Raw genomic sequence first — 20,385 nt, forward strand, 5'->3', positions numbered from 1 at the left:
TGTGGTTATTTGTGAGTATCAACTCTGCTTTTCAAGGCAAACAAGCTTCTCTCCAAGGACGACTACGCTGGGAAATGTGGTAGAGAGGAGTGGGGAGGCTGGCCACAGTGCGGGCGAAGAGCAGAGTTTTCGCTCCTGGCTAGGTGGAGGGTGGAGCAGTTGAGAAGGGATTTAGAACAGGAATAATGTATAGGGATTTTGTGTGTATGTATGACTTCTTAGCACTTCTTCTTTTTTTTTTTTTTAAAGATTGGCACCTGAGCTAACAACTGTTGCCCATGTTCTTTTTTTTCTGCTTTTTCTCCCCAAATCCCCCCAGTACATAGTCGTATATTTTAGTTGTGGCTCCTTCTAGTTGTGGCATGTGGGATACCACCTCAGCATGGCCTGATTAGCGGTGCCATATCCACGCCCAGGATCCGAACCAGTGAAACCCTGGGCTGCTGAAGCGGAGTCCGCGAACTTAACCACTCGGCTACGGGGCCGGCCCTGGAATTTTTTATATTGTTTGCTATAGAATGAGCAAGGATTCTATCTCTCTTGCAGTAATAACTTCCAGAAACACTCTGAGGTCACTTGGGAGCTGTAGGTGGGGTCTGGTTTGAAACATGTGGGGGCCCTCAGCTATGAACCAAGCAAGAATAAAGGTGTGTGTGTTTGTGTGTGCACGTGTGCATGTTGCCTACTGATTTGCCAAAGTCGGAAAAGACTGATATTATTGCCAAGGATGTGAGGAAAGGTGGGGGCATGCAAAGTTAATGGGAAGTAAAATTGGTGCAATTTCTCCAAAAGAGAAATTGGATAATATAGAGCAATATAAAATATATTTTATATTTGATCAAGGAATTAGCATTTCTAGGAATATAACTTAATGACTTAATGGAATGACAATTGAACAAGTGTTTACAAATATATACGCGAAGGCATTCATTTAAGTATTGCTTATACTAATAGAAATTGAAGCTATCTGAATTGGTTGGTTAAATAAATTGCATTATATACACGCTATAGAACTCTATGCAGTCTTAAAAATGATGAAGTAGACATATATTTATTAACAGGTAGAGATATCCCCTGTATATTATTGCATGAGAAAAGCAGGTGATGAAACAGCATGTGTAATATGATCTCATTTATGGAGAATTATATAGTTATATATATACATATAAGTATAAAGTTATAAAAATTCTATAAGTGTAGAAAGAAGTCTGGAAATATGTAACAAAAATTTTACAGTGATTTTAACCAGTTATGAAATTTCAGTAAGTTTTGTGTCCTTTTTTTGTATTCTATATTTATCAAATTTTTAGAATAAGAATATAGCATTGTTACAAAAATAATAAAGTTATTTAAAAACAGTATTTGATAGATCAAAAGGGAATAGGCAATCTAGAGTTCAGCCCCATTCCAAAATCAATGCTCTGCATGCATTGCCTTGGGTAGGATATTTCTCTACTGTGCTGTAGTTTTCTTGCTGTATTCCTGAAGCAATGATTTATATCGACAGATAACAGTGATTAAAAATTCCTCAGCTGACATCTTTCCAGCAAGATGCTGAAAGTATATAAAAGACTCTGTGGTATATTATACATTAGTTCTCCTTGTAATAATCTCTCATCATATCCTTCACTTTTTTTCATAGCACTTAACCAAATGTATAATTATAAGTTGACTGCAGTGCTCATTTCTGAGTATCAACTCTGCTTTTCACAGTGGTATACTGTAAAAATGGCAATAAATTCTTTCCATCCCAATATGTATGCCCATTTGCAATGTGACTTTGCAGGGTCTCCCATCAAGAGGTGGAGCCTATTTCACGGCCTGACCTTGTGATTTGCTTTGGCCAACAGGACATCAGCAAATAAGACACAAGCAAAGCCTTGAAAAGAGCTTGCACATTGGGGCTTGCTCTCCTTCTGCACTTGGAACTCTGAGACATGAATGAATCTAAGCTAGCCTACTGGAGAATGAGAGGCCACCTGGAAGAGAACCTGAACACCTCAATCAACAGCCTGTCAACTGTCAGACATCTGAGCGAGGCAATCCTAGATCATCTCTCAGTTAACCCCCCATCTGACCACAGTCACATAAGGCACCCAGCAGAGATCAGCCAAGCTTCCCTAGGCCAGAAGAACCACCCAGCCAAACTACAGAACTGTAGGCTAAAATGGTTGTTGTTTTGAGCCATTAAGTCTTGGGGTGGTTTGTTATTCAGCAAAAGCTGACTGATACAGATGCCTTTTTTATTGAAAGATTATCCAGGTAGGAGAAGTCATTTCTGGATTAAGAATGTAAGGTTCTCTAGTTAGCAATTCTCTTTAAAATAAGGGGTACACAGGCAAAGAAGACCTCCACTACTGGACGATCAACGCATGAACAAGATCTATATTTCCAGAAATTATCTGAATTCCTTAGGACTAGATGGTTCCTGGCAATGTCCTTTTCTCAGAACTCATTCTTCCAGTGTGTAAGGCAGCATGAAGCCCCTCATTTTAGGATTCATCGTGAACACAAAGGGAAGCTCTAAATTGTAACTGAATCCACCAAATCTGAATATGGGGGTTAAATGTGCCCAGGGGGCATTTCCCTGAGAGCCGTTACTATAACTAGACTCCTCTCAGGTAGAGTGGAGAGCAGTGGTAATGTCCTATCTAGTGACACTTCTATTTTACCCTAAGTGATACCCTGAGACCTTGAGATGCTACCAATTTCCAGAAGCCTACCTCTGGAGTTGCTTTCACTCAAACCCTATTTTAGTGAGCAACCTGAGTGTGAATATGTCTGTCCAGCTTCCAGAATAGAAGAAAACCCATCCAACCTGGGATGCATCAGATTACAAACCACTGAAAACTGAAGAAAACTGTAAAATTCTAGGTAAACATGACCCTTAAGAGCTCTGCAGAAATGACATCACTCTTGAAGGGAGAGTGACCCCACAGTTAAGCCCTAACTTAGTATGTCTGGGGCTAAAGTGACTAAAGTCCTGGTGGTCTAGTTGTCACGATTCCGTGTTCTCAGCACCACGGCCCAGAGTCATCTCCCAGTCAGGGAACCACACCACACATCTACCGGTTGTCATACTGTGGCGGCTGCGTGTTGCTGGGATGCTGAAAGCTATGCCACCAGTATTTCACATCCCAGCAGGGTCACCCACAGTGGACAGGTTTCAGCAGAGCTTCCAGACTAAGACAGACTAGGAAGAAGGACCTGGCCACCCACTTCTGAAAAAATTGGCCATGAAAACCCTACAAATATCAGCAGAGCATTGTCTAATACAGTGCCGGAAGATGAGAGGAAAACAATTTGGCATTCTCTTGTGAAGATGAATGTGCTCACACCCCACAACCCAGCACCCCACTTTTAGGCTTATACCTTGGAGAAATCTGTACCTGCACACCAGGAAACAGGTTTAACAACGTCCACAGCAGCATTGTTTGAAATGCCAAAACACTGGAAACCCAAATGTCTATCAACAGGAGAATGAACTTTTAAATTGTGAAAGCATCACACAAAGGAGTATTTTATAACACTGATAAACGAACAAAATACAATGAGTGACATACAACAACATGAATGAGTTTAGAAGCATGATGTTGAGTTAAAAAAAAAATCTTAGAAGACTACACATGGTATGATATATTTTTATGAAGGCCAAAAATAAACAAAACTAAAGAAGGTTTTGTTTAAGGAGATATATATATGTATGAAAATGAAAATATTTTTTCAAATCTCCGTATATATGTGTGTGTGTATATACATATACATGTATATGGAGAAATAAAAGTAGAAAATATGTAAGAGAACATAAAACCAAAATTCAGGACAGCAGTTATGTTTAGGGCTGGGACTGGCGATAAACCCCCGAGAAGCTTTGTGAGCATGGATTATCTTCTAATTCCTAAGTTGGGTGGTGGGTTAAAAACTTACATATGTGTATATGTATATTTGGTATATATCAATTGTTACATAATTAAATAGATTTAAACAGCAAGTGAGAATAAGAGAAAATGAATATGTTCAAAAGTAATGACAAAAGAAATGCATATTAAAATAACAATGAGATTATTAAAAAACTGTGTTGTGATGACGGTAGGGGAATGAAGCCTCTCATACACTACTAGTAAGAGAATAAACTGATTTAAAAAAAAAGACTTTTGGAAAGCAATTTAGAAATACATATGAGAAGCCTGAAAGTGATCTTACCCTCTCATCCAGCGATTCTATTTCTAGGGATTTATTCCAAGGAAGTAATGACAGATGTGCTGAAAGGTATAGGTAAAAAGAAGCTCCTCTTAGCATTGCTTATAACAGCCAAAAGTTGGAAACAACCTATATGTTCAACAACAGGAGATCAGTTGAATAAATCCTGTCAGTGGAATATAATTCATCTATTACATTAATTTATTGAGGGCCCACAATTGCCAGTTACTCTTTTGGGTGTTGGAGACACAGCGTTAAACAAAACACAAAAATCCCTGTCTTCATGGAGCTTATGTGCTACAGAGGAAAGACAGAAATAAGTGAAATAAATAAAATACAGAGTATGTTAGGGAGCAGTAGGTGCTCTGGAGCAAATAAAACAGAAAATGGGATAGAGAGTGGGATGATATTTCAAGAAAAACCTGAAGGGGATTAGGAAATAAACCACACATCCCAGGGAAGAGCCTTCCAAGCAGAGAAAACAGCATCTGCCAAGGCCCTGAGGCGGCAGTTGCCCCACAGGTCTGAGAAACAGCAAGGAGGCTGGCGTGGTTGGAGAGGTGGGGGAGGGGCAGATTGTGGGTAGGACCTTGTGGGCCATTGTAAGAAGTTGGTTTCTGCTCTGAGATAGAAGCCTTGGGAATGTTTCGAGCAGAGGAGGGAAAGAATCTCTCTCATTTTCCATGGGTTGACTCTGGCTGAGCACTGGATGCTAACTGGGCAGGGAGGAAGCAAAGGAACCAGTTAGGAGGCTTTTGTCATCTTCTGGGTGAGAGGTGATGGTGCCTGGACAAGGGTGGGTAGCAGTGGAGGTGTAAGAAGTGGTTAAATTCTGGAAACACTTTGAAGGGAGAGGTAACAAGAATTTCTGATGAATTGGATCTAGAGAGTAGGAGAGAGAGAAGTCAGGATGTGGAGCCTGAGCGACTGGAAAAGATGAGGTTGCCATTAGCTGAGATGAGGAAGATTCTGGGAGGCACATGTTTGATGATGGTGGGGAAAGCAGATGTTTTGGAAATGGTAAGTCTGAGCTGCCAATCAAATATGTACATACAGACGTCATTATGCAGCTGGATACACAAGTCTGGACTTCAGCGACGAGGTCTGGACTGGAAGTATGAGTTTGGGAGCTGTTGATGCACAGACGGTGTTTAAAGCCTTGATTCTGGATGAGATCACCAAGGGAACGAAAATAGAAGAGATTGGATAGAAACAGTGATAGACAGACAGATAGATAGATAGATAGATAGATAGATACTGGATAGAAACAGAGATAGGTCGATTGATTGATCGATCAATAGATACAATGTTCAATGACTGAGTCCTGGGGAACTGACAGATTTACAATTAATTTACAATTAATCAAGGGAACAGAGAAGGAGCCACCGGTGGGGAGGGGGTAGAAAAATCAACCACCCAGAAGAGTTGGTGTCCTGGAAGTCAAGAGCAGAAGTGCTCCTACTTGGTGAGGGTGATCATAGCTTTACCAAATGAGGGTAGATGAAGTATCACTGAAACTGAGCAATTTCCATTGGGTTGAGCAATAGCAGTTTTGGTAGAGTTGTGGGGATGAAAGTTGGCTTGGAGTGACTTCAAGAGAGAAGGCAAAGAGTGGATTTAGGACAGTGGCTATAGACATTATAGAATTTAAGAGCTTTTGCTATAAAGGGGAGCCGTAAAATGGGGTGGCAGCTGGAGGGGGAAGCGGAACTCAAGAGAAGTTGTTGGGCTGTTTTTTTCTATTTTTTAAGATAGGAGAAATAATAGAACGTCTGAAGATTGGTAGGAATGATTCAGTAGAGGGGAAAAATGGGTAATTCCCAAGAGAGGGAAGACTTGCTGACCTACATTAGGGAGGTGAGAAGAGATGGGTCTAATGCAGATGGTCAAAGAGGAAGGGTAGCATTAGAGATTAGCTAGGGTAGTTCATCCAGCTCCTCATTAAAATGATACCATGCAAGACCATTTAATGACTTGGATTGACGTTCCTGTTAAGTTTTTTAAAAGCAGATCATAAAAGAGTAACAAGCACAACATTTATTCAGCTCTTAACTATATGCTATGCATTTTGCAAAGCACTTTAAGCATTACCGTACTTAATCTTCCCACCAACCCATAAAAGAAAAGAACTAAATTATCCCCATTTTTCACATGCAAAAAAATGGAGGCAAAGAGTGGTGAGAATCTTGTCCCAGATGATCTAGCTGAAATGGTAACTAGGATTCAACTGCAGACCCCAGACATGCACAGCCATTACCTCCAGACAAGCACTGTCCCATAGAAACATATGTGAGCCACACACAAGATTTTAAGTTTTCCAGTGGGCACATTTGAAAGAGTAAAAAGACAGAGGTGAAATTAATTTTAATAATACATTTTATTTAGACAATATCTAAAACATTATCATTTCAACATGTAATCAGTATAAAATATTATTGAGATATTTTACATTCTTTTTCTCTGAACTATGTCTTCCAAATCTGGCATGATTTTTACATTTTACAGCAAATCTCAATTCAGTTGCTAAATTTTCATCAGAACTATTTGATCTCAGGGGCCAGTCCCATGGCCAAGTGGTTAAGTTCTAGTGCTCCGCTTTGGCAGCCCAGGGTTCTCTGGTTCGAATCCTAGGCGTGGACATACACACCACTCATCAAGGCCTGATGTGGCGGCATCCCACATAGCACAACTAGAATGACTTAAAACTAAGATATACAATTATGTACTTGGGCTTTGGGGAGAAAAACAAAACAAGGAAGATTGGCAACAAATGTTAGCTCAGAGCCAATCTTCCTCAAAAAAAAAGAAAAAAATATTCGACCTCTATTTAGATTTCATAAAATTGACAGTTAAGAAAGTAGATTCACATACTCTAGTTGTTACAAACACAGTAAACGGTATTTCAATAATTGGGTTGAATATGTTTTAACTCTATTAATACATTTTAAATTAATGAAAATGAAATAAAATTAAAAATCCGTTTCCTCAGCTGCACTAGCCACATTTCAAGTGCTCAACAGCCACATGCAGCTGGAGGCTACTACTGCAGACAGCACAACTCCAGACTTAGGCACTATGCTCTCCTGCCTCTCTTTGCCCAGTTCTGTCAACTTTTTCCTCAGAATATCTTTCACATCTACTCTTTTTCCCTTTTCAATTAAACCCACCTTTACCACCATTAAATTCTTATTAATGTTTTACTACTATAAGACCATGTTAATTATACTTTCACTAAAAATCTAATTATAACAGCTCACATTTATTGAGTACTTACTATGCACCAGGAGCTCTTCTAAACAATTCACGTGTATTAACTCGCTTAACTGTCATATTGTAGTAATTAAGTGGACTCTGTTAATATTCCCATCTTGATGATGAAGACATTGAGGCACGAGGAGATTAAATAACTTCCCCGTGGTCATACAGTTACTGAGTGGAGGAGCTGGAAATGGAACCCAACCCGCCCCGTTTTCCGCAGACTCCACACCCTGTACCTCTTTTCTGCCTGTCTCACAAATGTGTACATAGAAATGATAGTTTCAGTGATAAGATCATAGGTGATTTTTACTATCTTCTTTTTATTTACTATTTTCCAATTTTTCTACAAATGAAATGTATCACTTTTGTAATTTTCAAAGTTTTTTTAAGTAAGTCAAATAACTATCAGTCTGATTCAGTTTTAGTATACCTCTCACCTTGAGACAGGAGAATAGACAAAGTGACTTCTTAACTGTCTTCACATCTCGAGAATCCATTGTTTGTTAGGCCCCTCTGATATCAAACAAAAGCCGTGCATCTGGCTACCCCATAAGTACTTCATGGTAAATGGAGATTCTTAATCTTCTCTCTTTACCAAATATGGCAGGATATTTAAAAATCCAATCTTGATGGTTCCCAAGCATAGTCATTTTTAAAAAAAAAATTTATTGAGTTAATGATAGGTTACAATCTTGTGAAATTTCAGTTGTACATTATTGTTTGTCAGTTGTATTGTAGGTGCACCCCACCTTTCCCCTGGTAGCCACTAATCTGTTCTCTTTGTCTGCATTTTTAAATTCCTCCTATGAGTGGAGTCATACAGAGATTGTCCTTCTCTATCTGGCTTATTTCACTTAACATAATTGCCTCAAGGTCCATCCATGTTGTTGCAAATGGGACGATTTTGTTCTTTTTTATGGCTGAGTAGTATTCCATTGTGTATGTATATATACCACATCTTCTTCATCCAATCATCTGTTGATGGGCACTTAGGTTGCTTCCACATCTTGGCTATTGTAAATAATGCTGCAATGAACATTGGGGTGCATGGGACTTTTGGAATTGCTGATTTCAAGCTCTTTGGATAGATACCCAGTAGTGGGATAGCTGGATCGTATGGTAGTTCTATTTTTAATTTTTTGAGGAATCTCCATACTGTTTTCCATAGTGGCTGCACCAGTTTGCATTCCCACCAATAGTGTATGAGGGTTCCTTTTTCTCCACAACCTCTCCAACATTTGTTACTATTTGTTTTGGTTATTTTTGTCATTCTAATGGGTGTAAGGTGACATCTTAGCGTAGTTTTGATTTGCATTTCCCTGATGATCAGCGATAATGAACATCTTTTCATGTGCCTTTTGGCCATCCATATATCTTCTTTGGAGAAATGTCTGTTCCAAGTATAGTCATTTTATCTCTTATACTTTTGGTGACATATTTCCCAAAAGCTCAGGGGTCCTGAATATTTTCTAGTTTTACCCATTTCCCTGTGGAGTCCCAGCCTTGAATAATGTGTTAGAACCAAATACAGGAGGAACTACGGAAGCCTGGAAGCTATGACCATACAGTGAAGTAGCATGCCAGAGTCTCAGGACTTTCTCCCACCCAGCACAGGGGCTGATCCCAGGTAAGTCAGAGCTATGAAAAGAGACCACTCTGCTCCATGCAGCTGTTCTTTCTGCGTTTTGGCTAGTCGCTCCCACCATTTTCCCTTTCCAAAACCCAGATGAGAATCCTTGGCTTGCCCCTCTCCATCATCCCACACTTTCAATCAGTTGCCAAAACTTGTAACCATTACCTTCCGCATATTTGTCATAGCTATGCCTTTCCATTGATCCCACTGCCACTATCCCAGTGCAGTCCCTTCGTTAACTTCCTCCTTGACCTCAGTAAAATCTTCTCAACTGGCCTCCTTGCCCCCATCTCTCTGTGCTCATCTTTTGGCCTACTTCAACCATGTTTACTATATATCTGTGCAAATCCACTCTGAGCAGGCTGCTATCTCTGCCAGAAATCCTTCAGGGAGTCTCCACTTAGTTTCTAACTTTCCAGTCTTGATTTCTATTGTACCCCACACCTACTGCACCTTTCAGCCACCTGCTCTACTTGCAATTCTCAGGCTCCTTTGCATTTTTCACCTGAGGACCTTCCCCAGGCTCCTCCCTCTAGCTAGAAAGTGCCCTTCCTCCATCTCTGCCCACTGAAACGATTATTCCAGAAGCAGGTCAAGTGCCAGCTGTTCCAATAAGTTTTCTTGTTTTCCTTTCCATCTCTATATTGCCACTCCTGCATTGTTTACCACACGTTAACCTTATGTCATCATCTATACATCATTATCCGTGTACTTACCTTTTCTGCCTACCAATATTTCTTAAGAACCTATGACATGTCAAGGGGATGTATTAGGCACTTTATACATGTTATCTAACTTAGTTTAATCCTCACAGAGCCTCATTAGATAGGTACTACCATCCACATTTTATACATCAGGAATCTGAGGCCGTCAGAAGTTAATTAACTTGCTCAAAGTAGCATCCTTACTAAGTGGCAGAGTCATCACTCATTCAAAAAATTTTATTCCAATCCATGCCTGCCAGATTCCTAAGCCTTACAGGCTTTTCAATATAGATTGGGAGGTCCCTTTGGGGGCAATTAGCACTGGAGCATCAGGACAAGGCAGATCTGTTAAAGGCATTTTCTGCCACTCTCTCATTTGATTTAGATTCATTGTGCTATAGGAAATGCTCCTTTGGCTCTCAGTTAGCACTTAGCCTGGGCTAGCACAGGATTAAAGAAATGATTCATGAACACAAACACCATACAGGACGTATAGTTCCACTGGTGACCCTGGTTATTGTAAATCTGTGAAAGAAACCCCCAGCCCCAGCACAAGTTTAGCAATATAGACTCCCCGTTCCCTGCCACCTCGGTGTAGGTCTTCTGCTAAATCTCTCTGTTTCCCCTGATTAGAGCCAGGGGGATGCCTCAAATTTCAGAAACAAGGTTAGAAAAGCCTTGTTATCATCAGGGGCAGCCTTGGCCATTAATGCGCAACATAGACTCACAAGAAACTCATATGAAGATTAAGAACGGAGAAAGGCTAGTCTACCCTATATTGGTTTTTTCACCATTTAGGGTTGGAAGCCCCCAAACTTGTTGGGTCAGTTCATATTGCCAAATGAAGAATATTATAATAATGGGTTTATTCTCTTCCTTATTGTTTTTGAGTTGAGAGTGTTCAGCAGCTACTGTTTGCTCAAGGAGAGTGTAAACAGGACTTGCTGACGCTTGAGGCCAATGAGCATGACTCCTAGGCCACTTTCACTCTAGCGTAGGGTGTGGATCTAATGGTAAAGAAGCAGAATGGGAAAGGGGGTTAGGTAACTTTAATTGTGTTTTGTTTGTATTTACTCTTTCAACCCTCAAAGCAATCTTCTTTGAGATAAGTGTTATTGAAATACCCATTCTACCGATCCAAAAACTGGTGGTAAGTAACAGGCAGGGACTGGAACCCTGGCATGTGGAATTCCACCGCTTTCCACTGACCTCAGCTCATGCTCTGTGGCAACACCTTTTGCTTAGGCGAATGTCAGTCATTTAAAAGGACTAAAGGCAAAATTTACATACAAGTTAGAGTTCTCAAGTATCAATATTCTTCCCTCTCTCCAAACCAAGATGATACGAAGTGTTTCATTTCTTAAATGTCTCGCATTTCCCATAATTGACAAAGATCTCAACAAGAAGTGGTAGTTGACTGTAAGAGTCTTACCTTCCACCAGGAAACTCCCATGTTGAATTCTTGGGCAAGTGGGCTTGCTTGAACTGGTTACCTCGGTTGGGCAGACCACAGGCCACCAAGGCCAGTAAGCCACGGTCACTGACAAAATTATCCTGTTCCTAGCCATCTTTAAAACAAATCATAAAGCGGCTGGGTGAAAACATAGACAGCCCAGGGCAGGTCATCATCTGGACTGATAAAAGTTACCAAAAGTCCCACTGACTGGGCTCACCTGTGCCATATTCACAAAAGAAGTCACATATCTTTATTTACACAAAACTTTCTCTCCCTCACTTACTTCTTCATGATCTGTTATGCTGTAGATAGTCTGGTGGTTAGAACATCTTCATAATAATATATTTCCATATGGGGTGGGGCTGTTGTTGCTAATCAGTTAACACTGACAACTTATAAAAGATATTTCAACCTCTCAAAACCTTAGTCAAGTATGGCATTTGGGATTACTTTTATAAGGCTAGACTCTTGATTTATTATGAAGTCTTTCACATTTCCCAGAGATAACAGAACAACTTTTATTTTGCCTTCCCAATGCAGTTGTTGTAAATATTTCGTTACCGCCTCTGCCATATGGTTAAAAAAATTTATTCGGAGCACAACCGAATATCGTTTTTTCAATACTATGGAAACTAAGTTTTGTGACTCCTTAATACCCTTTTTGTATCCCTCCAAAAAGAATGTTCAAAAGGCATTTTGGTTGGAAGACATTCACTACCTATTGTCTGAATTATGTTGGCAACATTTTAGAAACACCTTGAAAAAGACTGATGACATATGTCAGCAGAAATCCGGAGAAGGAAAGTAGAGATTGGTGGAAAATGAGATATTACAGAACTCAAAGTCTGGTCAAAGGTGGGTCGTGTGCTGTCAGGTACTAAGCAAAGCGCACTGGGGGAGGCAAAGCTATAAAGAGGATCCATTAGCAGCCGGGCAAGGTAACTGGATGTTTAATGTCGAGGGGAGAAAGAGACGTGATGGGCTCCTTCAGTCCTTCTCACACATCTCCCACCTTCACACTCCTTCTTGAAGCCATGAGAAAACTACAAAGATTCCCACTTCACTCCACTACTTTCCTCTGGCCTTCCTAACTCTTTTCTTTCCCCACTTCTCCCCTTTCACACTCTCTATTTTGTCCTTCTGTACATAATCTTTGTTTTCAACCACTTTTAAGGTAATTTCATCCCAGCTGGAAAACAACTCATGTCTTCTTCTTCCCTAATTCCCGAGTCCAGCGACCCAGGTTCCTCCTGGGCTCCTTGGAGCTGGGACCTCTCCCCCTGAGCTCAGCAGCTCAAGCTGTGAGGATGATCAATTTCGTGAGTCCTCCAGTGGGCTGCTCTCCACGACGCCAATCTGCTCCTCTTCCCTCCCCCCATGCCTCATACCCCAAGAAATCTAAACTCCGAGGCCTCTGAAACTGTCTGTGCCTAGGTCCCCAAGGTCTTCGCCGGGATCCAAGATTTTTCTGACCAAAGTCGGGTAGGGTCGGGGAGGACAGTACCTCTTTGCAGGCGTGAAGCTCCGGTCCCGCTCCCTGGGTCACCTGGAAGGCGGTCCCAACCCAGAGCAGCAGCCACAGAAGCCGGAGTGTGCGCCGCTCAGTTCTTCCCCTGCCTCTGGCAGAGGGATGGAGGCTGCGCCCAGGCTCAGCCATAGCGTTGTCCTGAGCAAGCGGCAGCAGCGGCTCAGGTGCTGCGGCTGCTGCTACTGCTGGCAGAAGGCGGAAAAAGGGGGAGGGAGGTTCTCAGGGGGAGGATGCAAGGGGCTGGACTCGCTTCAGTCACCTCCCTGCGGCTACGCCAAGGCCGCCCATCCTTCCTTCTCCCTCCTTCCTCTTCTCCTCCTACCCACGTCGCCTTGGCAACCGCCTCCTCTTTCCCTCCGCGCGGGTGGGGCAGGGACCACGCGCTTCTCTGCCGCTCACCTGCTGGTCGCCATGGCAGCTGCTGCCTCTGGCGCGCGCCGCGTGGGAGTGCACGCGCCTGGGGTCTGCAACCGGCCCAACAGGCGACCATAGGACACGTGTAAAGAACGCGGTGGAAACATCCTCCAAGCCATCGCCGTCAAATTCATGTTTTCCACTACCCTTTCGGGCCCCAGGCTATTTATGAGCATCTCTAATTGTGCAGACATGGCGTCCGACAAATATTAAGCACCTCCTGTGTGTGAAGCGATAGAAATAAGATTGAGAGGCCGTCTCTCCTCTAGAAGTTATAGCCTAGAAGAGCGGCCCCGGTAGGCGTTATTGCAACAGCCGCCTCTAGAGATCTTACTTCCATCCCGCCAAATATATCCGTGCCTTTACAACCGGCTCTATGCGAAGCCTGGAGACTCGTATAGTTAAATCGAGTTTAAGCAAGGAGCCTTTGCCTTAGCTGACAACTTTCCAAGCATGACACGTGGGCTCTTCCCTCTCTTGACATCCCATTCTCTCATTGCTTTGAAAAATCCTTTTCTTAGATGTGAGGCAGAAGGAAATTTCTGGGTCATCTTTTAGGACTTCTTTCCTCAACCGAAGTCTTTTGCAGAAGTCCTACACTCCGGGAGGCCGGCGTTTTTCAACTAAGGCTCAGGAGTGCAAATCCAGGGCTCCTCAGTACGCTCAGCAGCGCTTTCCCTCTGTATTCCCAGCCGCTTCCTCCCGAGAGGCCTCTCTGGTTGGACCGCCAGGTGGCGCCCTTCTCGAAGGGAATTCACCTCAGTCATAGATGGCAAGGCAGTTACCTGGCAACAGAAACTGGGCGTTCCAAACAGTTGGGACCCGGGATCCTCCACGTGCCAGGTTTTGTGCGGCTGCGCAGGCCTCCCATCCCTCATAAGAGCGTCTCTCCCTGCATTTTACCATGCCTCCCACCCGAAACCCTTTCCAGCAGCCTACGTTGGATAACGATGATTCCTACTTGGGAAAAATGCGGGCTTCCAAGGTACCGTGGTATCTGGCACAGATTCTCAGCAGGGTCGAGGGCATTCTTCTTTCTGTCGGCACGACAAGCAGAAGTAGTAACTTAAAGGACTCTCGTGAGGACACTGAGTCAGATAACGGAGAAGTCTTATTTCTGCCTGCCTCCATGTCCCCATATTCGGGTCTGCTAACGTTTCAGACATGCTTTTGAGCACAGGGAAGTAGAGCTCTGGTCCAGAGGAGCAAGGGGCTCTCTGCCCAAAGCAGAGTGATTGGTATAATGGAGCTTCAACAGGCCCAGGTTCCACCAAGCCACCCTTTGGCCTGTTTGGAAAGCTGTTCTCTGAAGAGATATGAGATATGGAATGGGAGAGAATCCTCTGAAAGCCACCAGGCCATGCTTTATACATCTGTCTTCACACCATCTCTGTCTTCTTGTCAAGCTGGAATGTGTTTCTGTATGTGTGTCAGTGATTTGAGAATTTAGATGATCTTTTTTCTGGTAGAAGCATTTAAGATGTTTGAAGTGGTGCAAAATAAGGTGGATTAAATGGCAACTGTGGCTTAATAAAATCAAAAAGTTTCCTTTTGTTTATTCAACATTTATTATTTACTATATGCCAGGCACTCTGCTAAACACTGAGGATATATAGATAAATTAGACACAGCTCCCGCTCTCAAGGAACTCTAGAAGAAAAGCCAGACTGACAAAGCAACAGCAAAAGTGCCTGCACAATAGCACATGTATTGTGAGGGATTTATACGCAGTGTGTCATGAGAACTGGGAGCTTAAAGAAAAGCTTCCCAGAGCAGGTGAATTTGGATATCCAAATATGAGTTAGCTGGGCCAGGTGAGGGAGGAGGTGGAATGTGAGTTAGGAAGAAAGAAACAGGAACCAGATATTTAAGGCAAAGGAAGCAGCAGGTACACGTACATGGAAAGGAGAATGAGGGTGGCCTATTTGGGGCCAAAGACTCGGCAATGGCTGGAGCATTGGTGTGAGATGGAGGAGTGAAGAGAGCAGGAGCTGGAGAAGTGATCCTATTGGGCTGGGTGTGCTATGTAACCATGCTAGTGAGCTAGGATTTCACCCTGGAAGTGCTGGGGAATCATCTTGGGACTTTAAGCACTGGAGTGACATACTACATGGATGTTTTAGAAAACACAAGTGGCAGTGGATTGGATAAGATGGGAGTGGGACAAGAGGGATCAGCTGGAGGCAGGTGCAGCAATCTCCAGGAGGAAGAGTAATGATCTAAAGCAGTGATGCAGGGGATGGCGATAAGATGCAATGGGCAGGACTGATGGGACCTTGTGGCCCACTGAATATGGCCCCAAGAGAGCGGACCATCTAGGATAACTCCTAGGTTTCTGAGGGCTTAATTGATACTATTTACTGAATGAGGAGTCCAGGGAAAGGAGGTTCAGGGCGAAAGATGTTGAGATCAATTACGTAGATGTTGCTTTTGTGGTGCCTGTGGGACATTTAAGTGAAGGTGAATAGTAGGCAACGTGGTTGAGAGTTGTGGGTTGGAGATGTACATCTGGAAGCACAGTATTCACATGGTGGTTGAAGCCATAGGAGGGAATCAGCTCCTCTAGTGAATGTGAGAGTGAGAAAGGCAGAAACTAACCCCCTGGAGAATACCTCTAAGGGGCAGAGAGAAAAAGCAGAGCTGAGAAGGAAGCTGAGAAGTAACAGCTTAGAAACAGGAGGAGAACCGAGAGGAGCTGAACCCACATAGGAGGAGAGATGATTTCATGGAATCAGCATTGTGGTGCCAGACACAGCAGATGTCAAATAAGATTAGGTCTGGAAAGGATCCACCTGATGTAGCCACAAAGATCATTGGTCACCAGCAAGAGCAGTTTCAGTGGGTGCTTGAGGCAGAGGCCAGATTGCAGTGGGCTGAAGAGGGGTTGGGAATGGGGAAGAAGTGGAGATAGTAAATGTTGACTTTTTTTTTAGGAAGATTAGCCCTGAGCTAACATCTACTGCCAATCCTCCTCTTTTTGCTGAGGAAGATTGGCCCTGAGCTCACATCCATGCCCATCTTCCTCTATTTTATGTGTGGGATGCATGCCACAGCATGGCTTGATAAGTGGTGCCTATGTCCGCACCTGGGATCCAAACCAGTGAACCCCAGGCTGCTGAAGTGGAACGTGTGAACTCAACCGCTGCACCACCGCGCTGGCCCAAATGTTGACTCTTAAAGAAGCCTAGCTCTGTAGGGAAGGTGATAGAGTGGCAGCTAGACAGTGATAAAGGAATGGGAGAGAAGCTGGGTCCAGGGGATGCCAGGATGGTGCAACGAAGGCCTGGGTTTAGGGAAGAAGAGTTATTCTTGAGTAAAAGGGACTTCCCTTTCTTTGAGATGGAAGGAAAGTGGATGTGAAGATGGCATTCATGCTTAACAGTCAACTTTTTCAGTGTAACAATCTCATCTTTCTGCTGATAGAGATGTATGTAGCCTTCAAGGAATAGGAGGAGAGCTGCCTATGCTTGCATCATATATATTTGTAGTTTTGTTTCATTTTTGTCTTTCTTGGTGATAGCACAGTACCTGGTACATACTGTTCATTTAATATCTAATTGAGCTGAGTCACACAGCACTTTGCCATATATGGGATGGGGGGGTTTCCAACATCAGATAGGTCGAATGAGATTTCTACTAGGCTGTAGTTGTACTCACTGGAATTCAGTCACTGATTCAGCCAATATTTTTTTCTTTTTCCCTTTTTTTTTCTTTTTTGTGGTGAGGAAGATTGGCCCTGAGCTAACATCTGTTGCCAATCTTCCTCTTTTTGCTTGAGGAGAGATGTACCAATGTTTCTCCATTTTGTATGTGGGACGCCGCCACAGCATGGCTTAATGAGTGGTGTGTAGGTCCACATCTGAGATCCGAAGCCACAAACCCCAGGCCATCAAAGCAGAGTGCATGAACTTAACTGCTACAGCAGCAGGCCAGCCCCAATATTTAATTTTTAAACACCGTGTGTACCACGGGTTAGGTCGCTGTGCTAGGCACTGGGATACAGTGGCAGACAGTATGGCATTTTACATGTGATGAAGAAATCAGTTATGTATTTTTCACATTCATGCTTGTGGGGTTTTATTTAGGGGATTCAATGCCCAATGGATCTTTTCTTTGACATTCCTGCAGTCACGATGACCCTTTCCTGCTTACTGAAATCTTTTTCTCTCCTGCTCAGACACTGCATGCTCCTGATTCTCCTGTCTCTGATTGCCTTAGTGTCCCTTCCCTCGCCCCAGTTAGAATAGTGTGCAGTTCTCATGAACCACCCTTTCCCTTTTGGCCAGACTCCTTTTTGCAGGCTTCAATCACCACCTCATGTGGACCCTCAGATCTCTATTACTTGTCCTTAGCTCTCCTCCAACAACTGCAGATTTCCAATTTTCTACCTGTTAATTGCATTAGGATGTCTTACCTTTCCTTGAAACATAGGACATCTTAACCTGAGCTCATCATCTTTCCTATCTGCTCCCCACCCTTCACCCCCTGTCCCACTCCACCCTGTTCCCTCTATTCCTGGCCCATTTCTGCCAGTTCTGAGATTGAAAACTTAGGAGGATCAGAAGCCTGAGAGTCTTGCCCCATTTCGTTCTTCTCTTGGCAGATGTCCCTCTGAGATTCAATTAAAATAGGATGGCATAAGGGGATGGATGTCACTGAAGCTACCACATCAGCAAGGCCTCCTATAACCAGGCCCTGGGTGTCGTTTTTCTTTTGCAGAAACTGCCATATAAGAACCCAACTCACCTTGCTCAGCAACAGGAACCCTGGAATCGGCTCAACTCAACTCCCACAATCAACTCCATGAGGCGAGATGCTTATTTTTTTGATCCTGAGGTACCAAGCATTGAAATGCTATTTCTCTTTACATCCACTTAGGACTCATTAATATCCTTTTTAAAAGGCAGCCTGTCCCTGACTGCTTCAGCACCTTTATTTTGTCCCCAGTCCAAGATTCTACCAAATCCAAAACCAAATACCAATTTATCTGGCCTCTGGGGAGTCAGAAGGCTTGGGTTTTGCTCCAGTTGATTATCTGGTGCAAATCATTTTCTCATCAGACTTCCCACTTTTCTGATTACAACCATGAATGAGGTAACACCCATTAAGCCAAAGTCAAGGACAGTATAGTGATTCCCATGTCTCCAGGGAGAGCTCACCACTCCTTGGACCTAACCATAAGAGACAATTCTATATTGACAAGAATTAAGAAGTCATCACGTACAACAATTTGGTGTGTATGGAGCTGGTAGATCTTCAGGCCCAAAAGGGGTTTGCTCTGCTTTTGGGGAAGAGTAGAGCCCAACAGAACCTGACCAGAGAGGGGTCAGAGGTGGCAAGTTAACCCTGGGGATGGCTGACTTTCCCTGTAGATACCAAAGGATGACCTGGATTTCCGCTTAGCAGCCTTGTACGATCACCACATGGGGATGTTCAAGAACAAAAGTGAGATACTGTTACAGCAGGAGACCACCCAGGATACCCGTGGGTAAGTGGTGGAGCCGGAGCCCCTCCACCCTAAGGGCAATGCCATCCAATCAAGTAAGGTAAAGTGTCACATGGGAAATAACAATCAATGGGTACTCATTTGTACACAGATTTCCCTGTTTTCTTACATCTGTATCTGTAATGCAATTTCACTATTTTTATTATCTAAAATGAACAGAGATCCTCCAAGATTGTGCTCATCTGTATAAACAAAATCTTCGGCTAATTCCACAGAGTAAAAAGGGCCTTTGGCTGATTTTTGAGGTTACATGCAACTATCTTTCCCTCCTCACTTTTCTCCTCCTGATTGATTTCACTCTCCCCTGTTCTTCCCCACACCATCTTCTAGACGCAGCAAGATCCAATTCCCTGGAGAATGTTTACCCCCTCCCTCGCTACCCCCCATCACTTCCCGAGCTAACATCAGACACTGGATCAACCCTAAGAAGGAGTCTATCCACAGCATCCAGGGATCCATAGGTAAGGGTTAAAAGACTGTGTGGGCAGATAGTTGGGGCAAGAGTTTTTCTAAATGGACCCAAGATTCAAGGAGTTGAGGTAACTGGCTATTAGGGACCTTCAGGGATAACTGAGAGTCTTGGAAGAGCAATGATTAAGTTGGCACATCTCAGACTAATACCAGGGACATGCTGACTATACAGCTAGCAAATGAATTCCATTTTCAGAGCCTCTAACTCAGCCTTAGGTCTAGGGGACTAAATTTCCAGCAAGAGGCAGAAACCTGCGAGTGGAAGACCTATAGCCCCCTCTCATCAGTCCTCTATATGCCAGTTTCCCGAGCTGTTACAAGAACCTTCTCCAGAGTACCTATAAATGTATGGGCGATTACAGGTTCCCAGACAAGGTAAAGGATCTGAAATTCACAGCGCACTCTCTCTTTTCTCCAGTTTCCCCTCACACTGCGGCCACCAATGGCGGCTACTCCCGAAAGACCGATGGTGGCTTCTTCTCCACCTAGTGCTGACAAGCCCCTGGATTAATCAGTCATAGTAGAACATCCTCCATTAAATAGATTTGTGCAAGATGAAGCCTGAAGTGTCTGTTACCCATGGACTATGAGTTGCCACGTGACTACTCTTAAAATATGGCAGGGAAGTTTCCTAACTTCTAGAAACTAGTCCTGCTGCGCATATTTGCAACCTGGAAAGTCATCTTGCTGAAAACGATTTAGGACACAACAGCGCTGTTTACGGCAGGAGACAGGTATTCATATTTTGTAAAATGGAGTCATTCCAACCATACAGATACATCCATTCAACATTTCTCACAAACCTTTATGTCAGGCACTCAGCTAAGCGTTGGGGAAACAAGAATGGACACAGCCCATGCTCTTAATGAGCTTACCAACACTGCAATTTTAGTAGCTCTATGTAGCATTAATATTTATGCTGGGGTCACACTTAACAGATTTCAGACCTCCTGAGCTGTCATCTGCTGGCTCTACTTTTCCATGAGGGCCCCATCTCCCTGGTCCTGGCTCCTTGCCTTTGCTCATTCTCTCACTCTGCTAGTGTCTCCTTGCCTGGAAGTCTTCCCTTTTCTGTGTCAATTTGTGCTGTGATATATAACCCCCAATTCTTATAAACGTGGTTCAACAATCTGGTGCTTGGGTTTGAAACCCAAAAACTGATGCATTAATGTGGTTTCTAACATTACAAGCCACTCACAAGAACCTACTGTTGGA

The 20,385-nt window shown here is 43.2% G+C and overlaps 2 protein-coding genes across 5 annotated transcripts in view; one reads left to right on the forward strand and one right to left on the reverse strand.

Moving 5' to 3' along the window:
- The window catches only part of ELAPOR1 (endosome-lysosome associated apoptosis and autophagy regulator 1), a 73,116-nt gene extending 59,944 nt beyond the window's left edge, over window positions 1-13,172 (reverse strand). For 3 of the 4 annotated variants that reach the window (XM_001493959.6, XM_014740094.3, XM_014740093.3), the window contains exon 1: window positions 12,756-13,172. In XM_001493959.6, the coding sequence (XP_001494009.1) occupies window positions 12,756-12,908 (153 nt within the window). In that variant the 5' untranslated portion in view covers window positions 12,909-13,172. The remainder of the gene's footprint in view (window positions 1-12,755) is intronic. The other variant, XM_005610374.4, reaches the window with a different exon arrangement.
- Window positions 13,173-13,263: 91 nt separating this feature from the next.
- Window positions 13,264-19,725, forward strand: CFAP276 (cilia and flagella associated protein 276). Its single transcript, XM_001493935.5, has 5 exons — window positions 13,264-14,178; window positions 17,913-18,029; window positions 18,566-18,681; window positions 19,030-19,160; window positions 19,589-19,725. The coding sequence occupies exons 1-5, from the start codon at window positions 14,098-14,100 to the stop codon at window positions 19,657-19,659; spliced, it is 516 nt and encodes a 171-aa protein (XP_001493985.1). The 5' UTR covers window positions 13,264-14,097; the 3' UTR covers window positions 19,660-19,725.
- Window positions 19,726-20,385: the final 660 nt, after the last annotated feature.

This window comes from Equus caballus, chromosome 5 (assembly GCF_041296265.1).
Source record: "Equus caballus isolate H_3958 breed thoroughbred chromosome 5, TB-T2T, whole genome shotgun sequence".
NCBI classification, from domain to species: Eukaryota; Metazoa; Chordata; class Mammalia; order Perissodactyla; family Equidae; genus Equus; species Equus caballus.

Excerpts from the sequence above, each read along its gene's own strand:
- CFAP276 (XM_001493935.5), top strand. The coding sequence starts at position 14,098 with ATGCCTCCCACCCGAAACCCTTTCCAGCAGCCTACGTTGGATAACGAT. Across the intron at positions 18,030-18,565 it reads CTTATTTTTTTGATCCTGAG|ATACCAAAGGATGACCTGGA; the intron begins GTACCAAGCATT and ends CTTTCCCTGTAG. Across the intron at positions 18,682-19,029 it reads ACCACCCAGGATACCCGTGG|ACGCAGCAAGATCCAATTCC; the intron begins GTAAGTGGTGGA and ends ACCATCTTCTAG.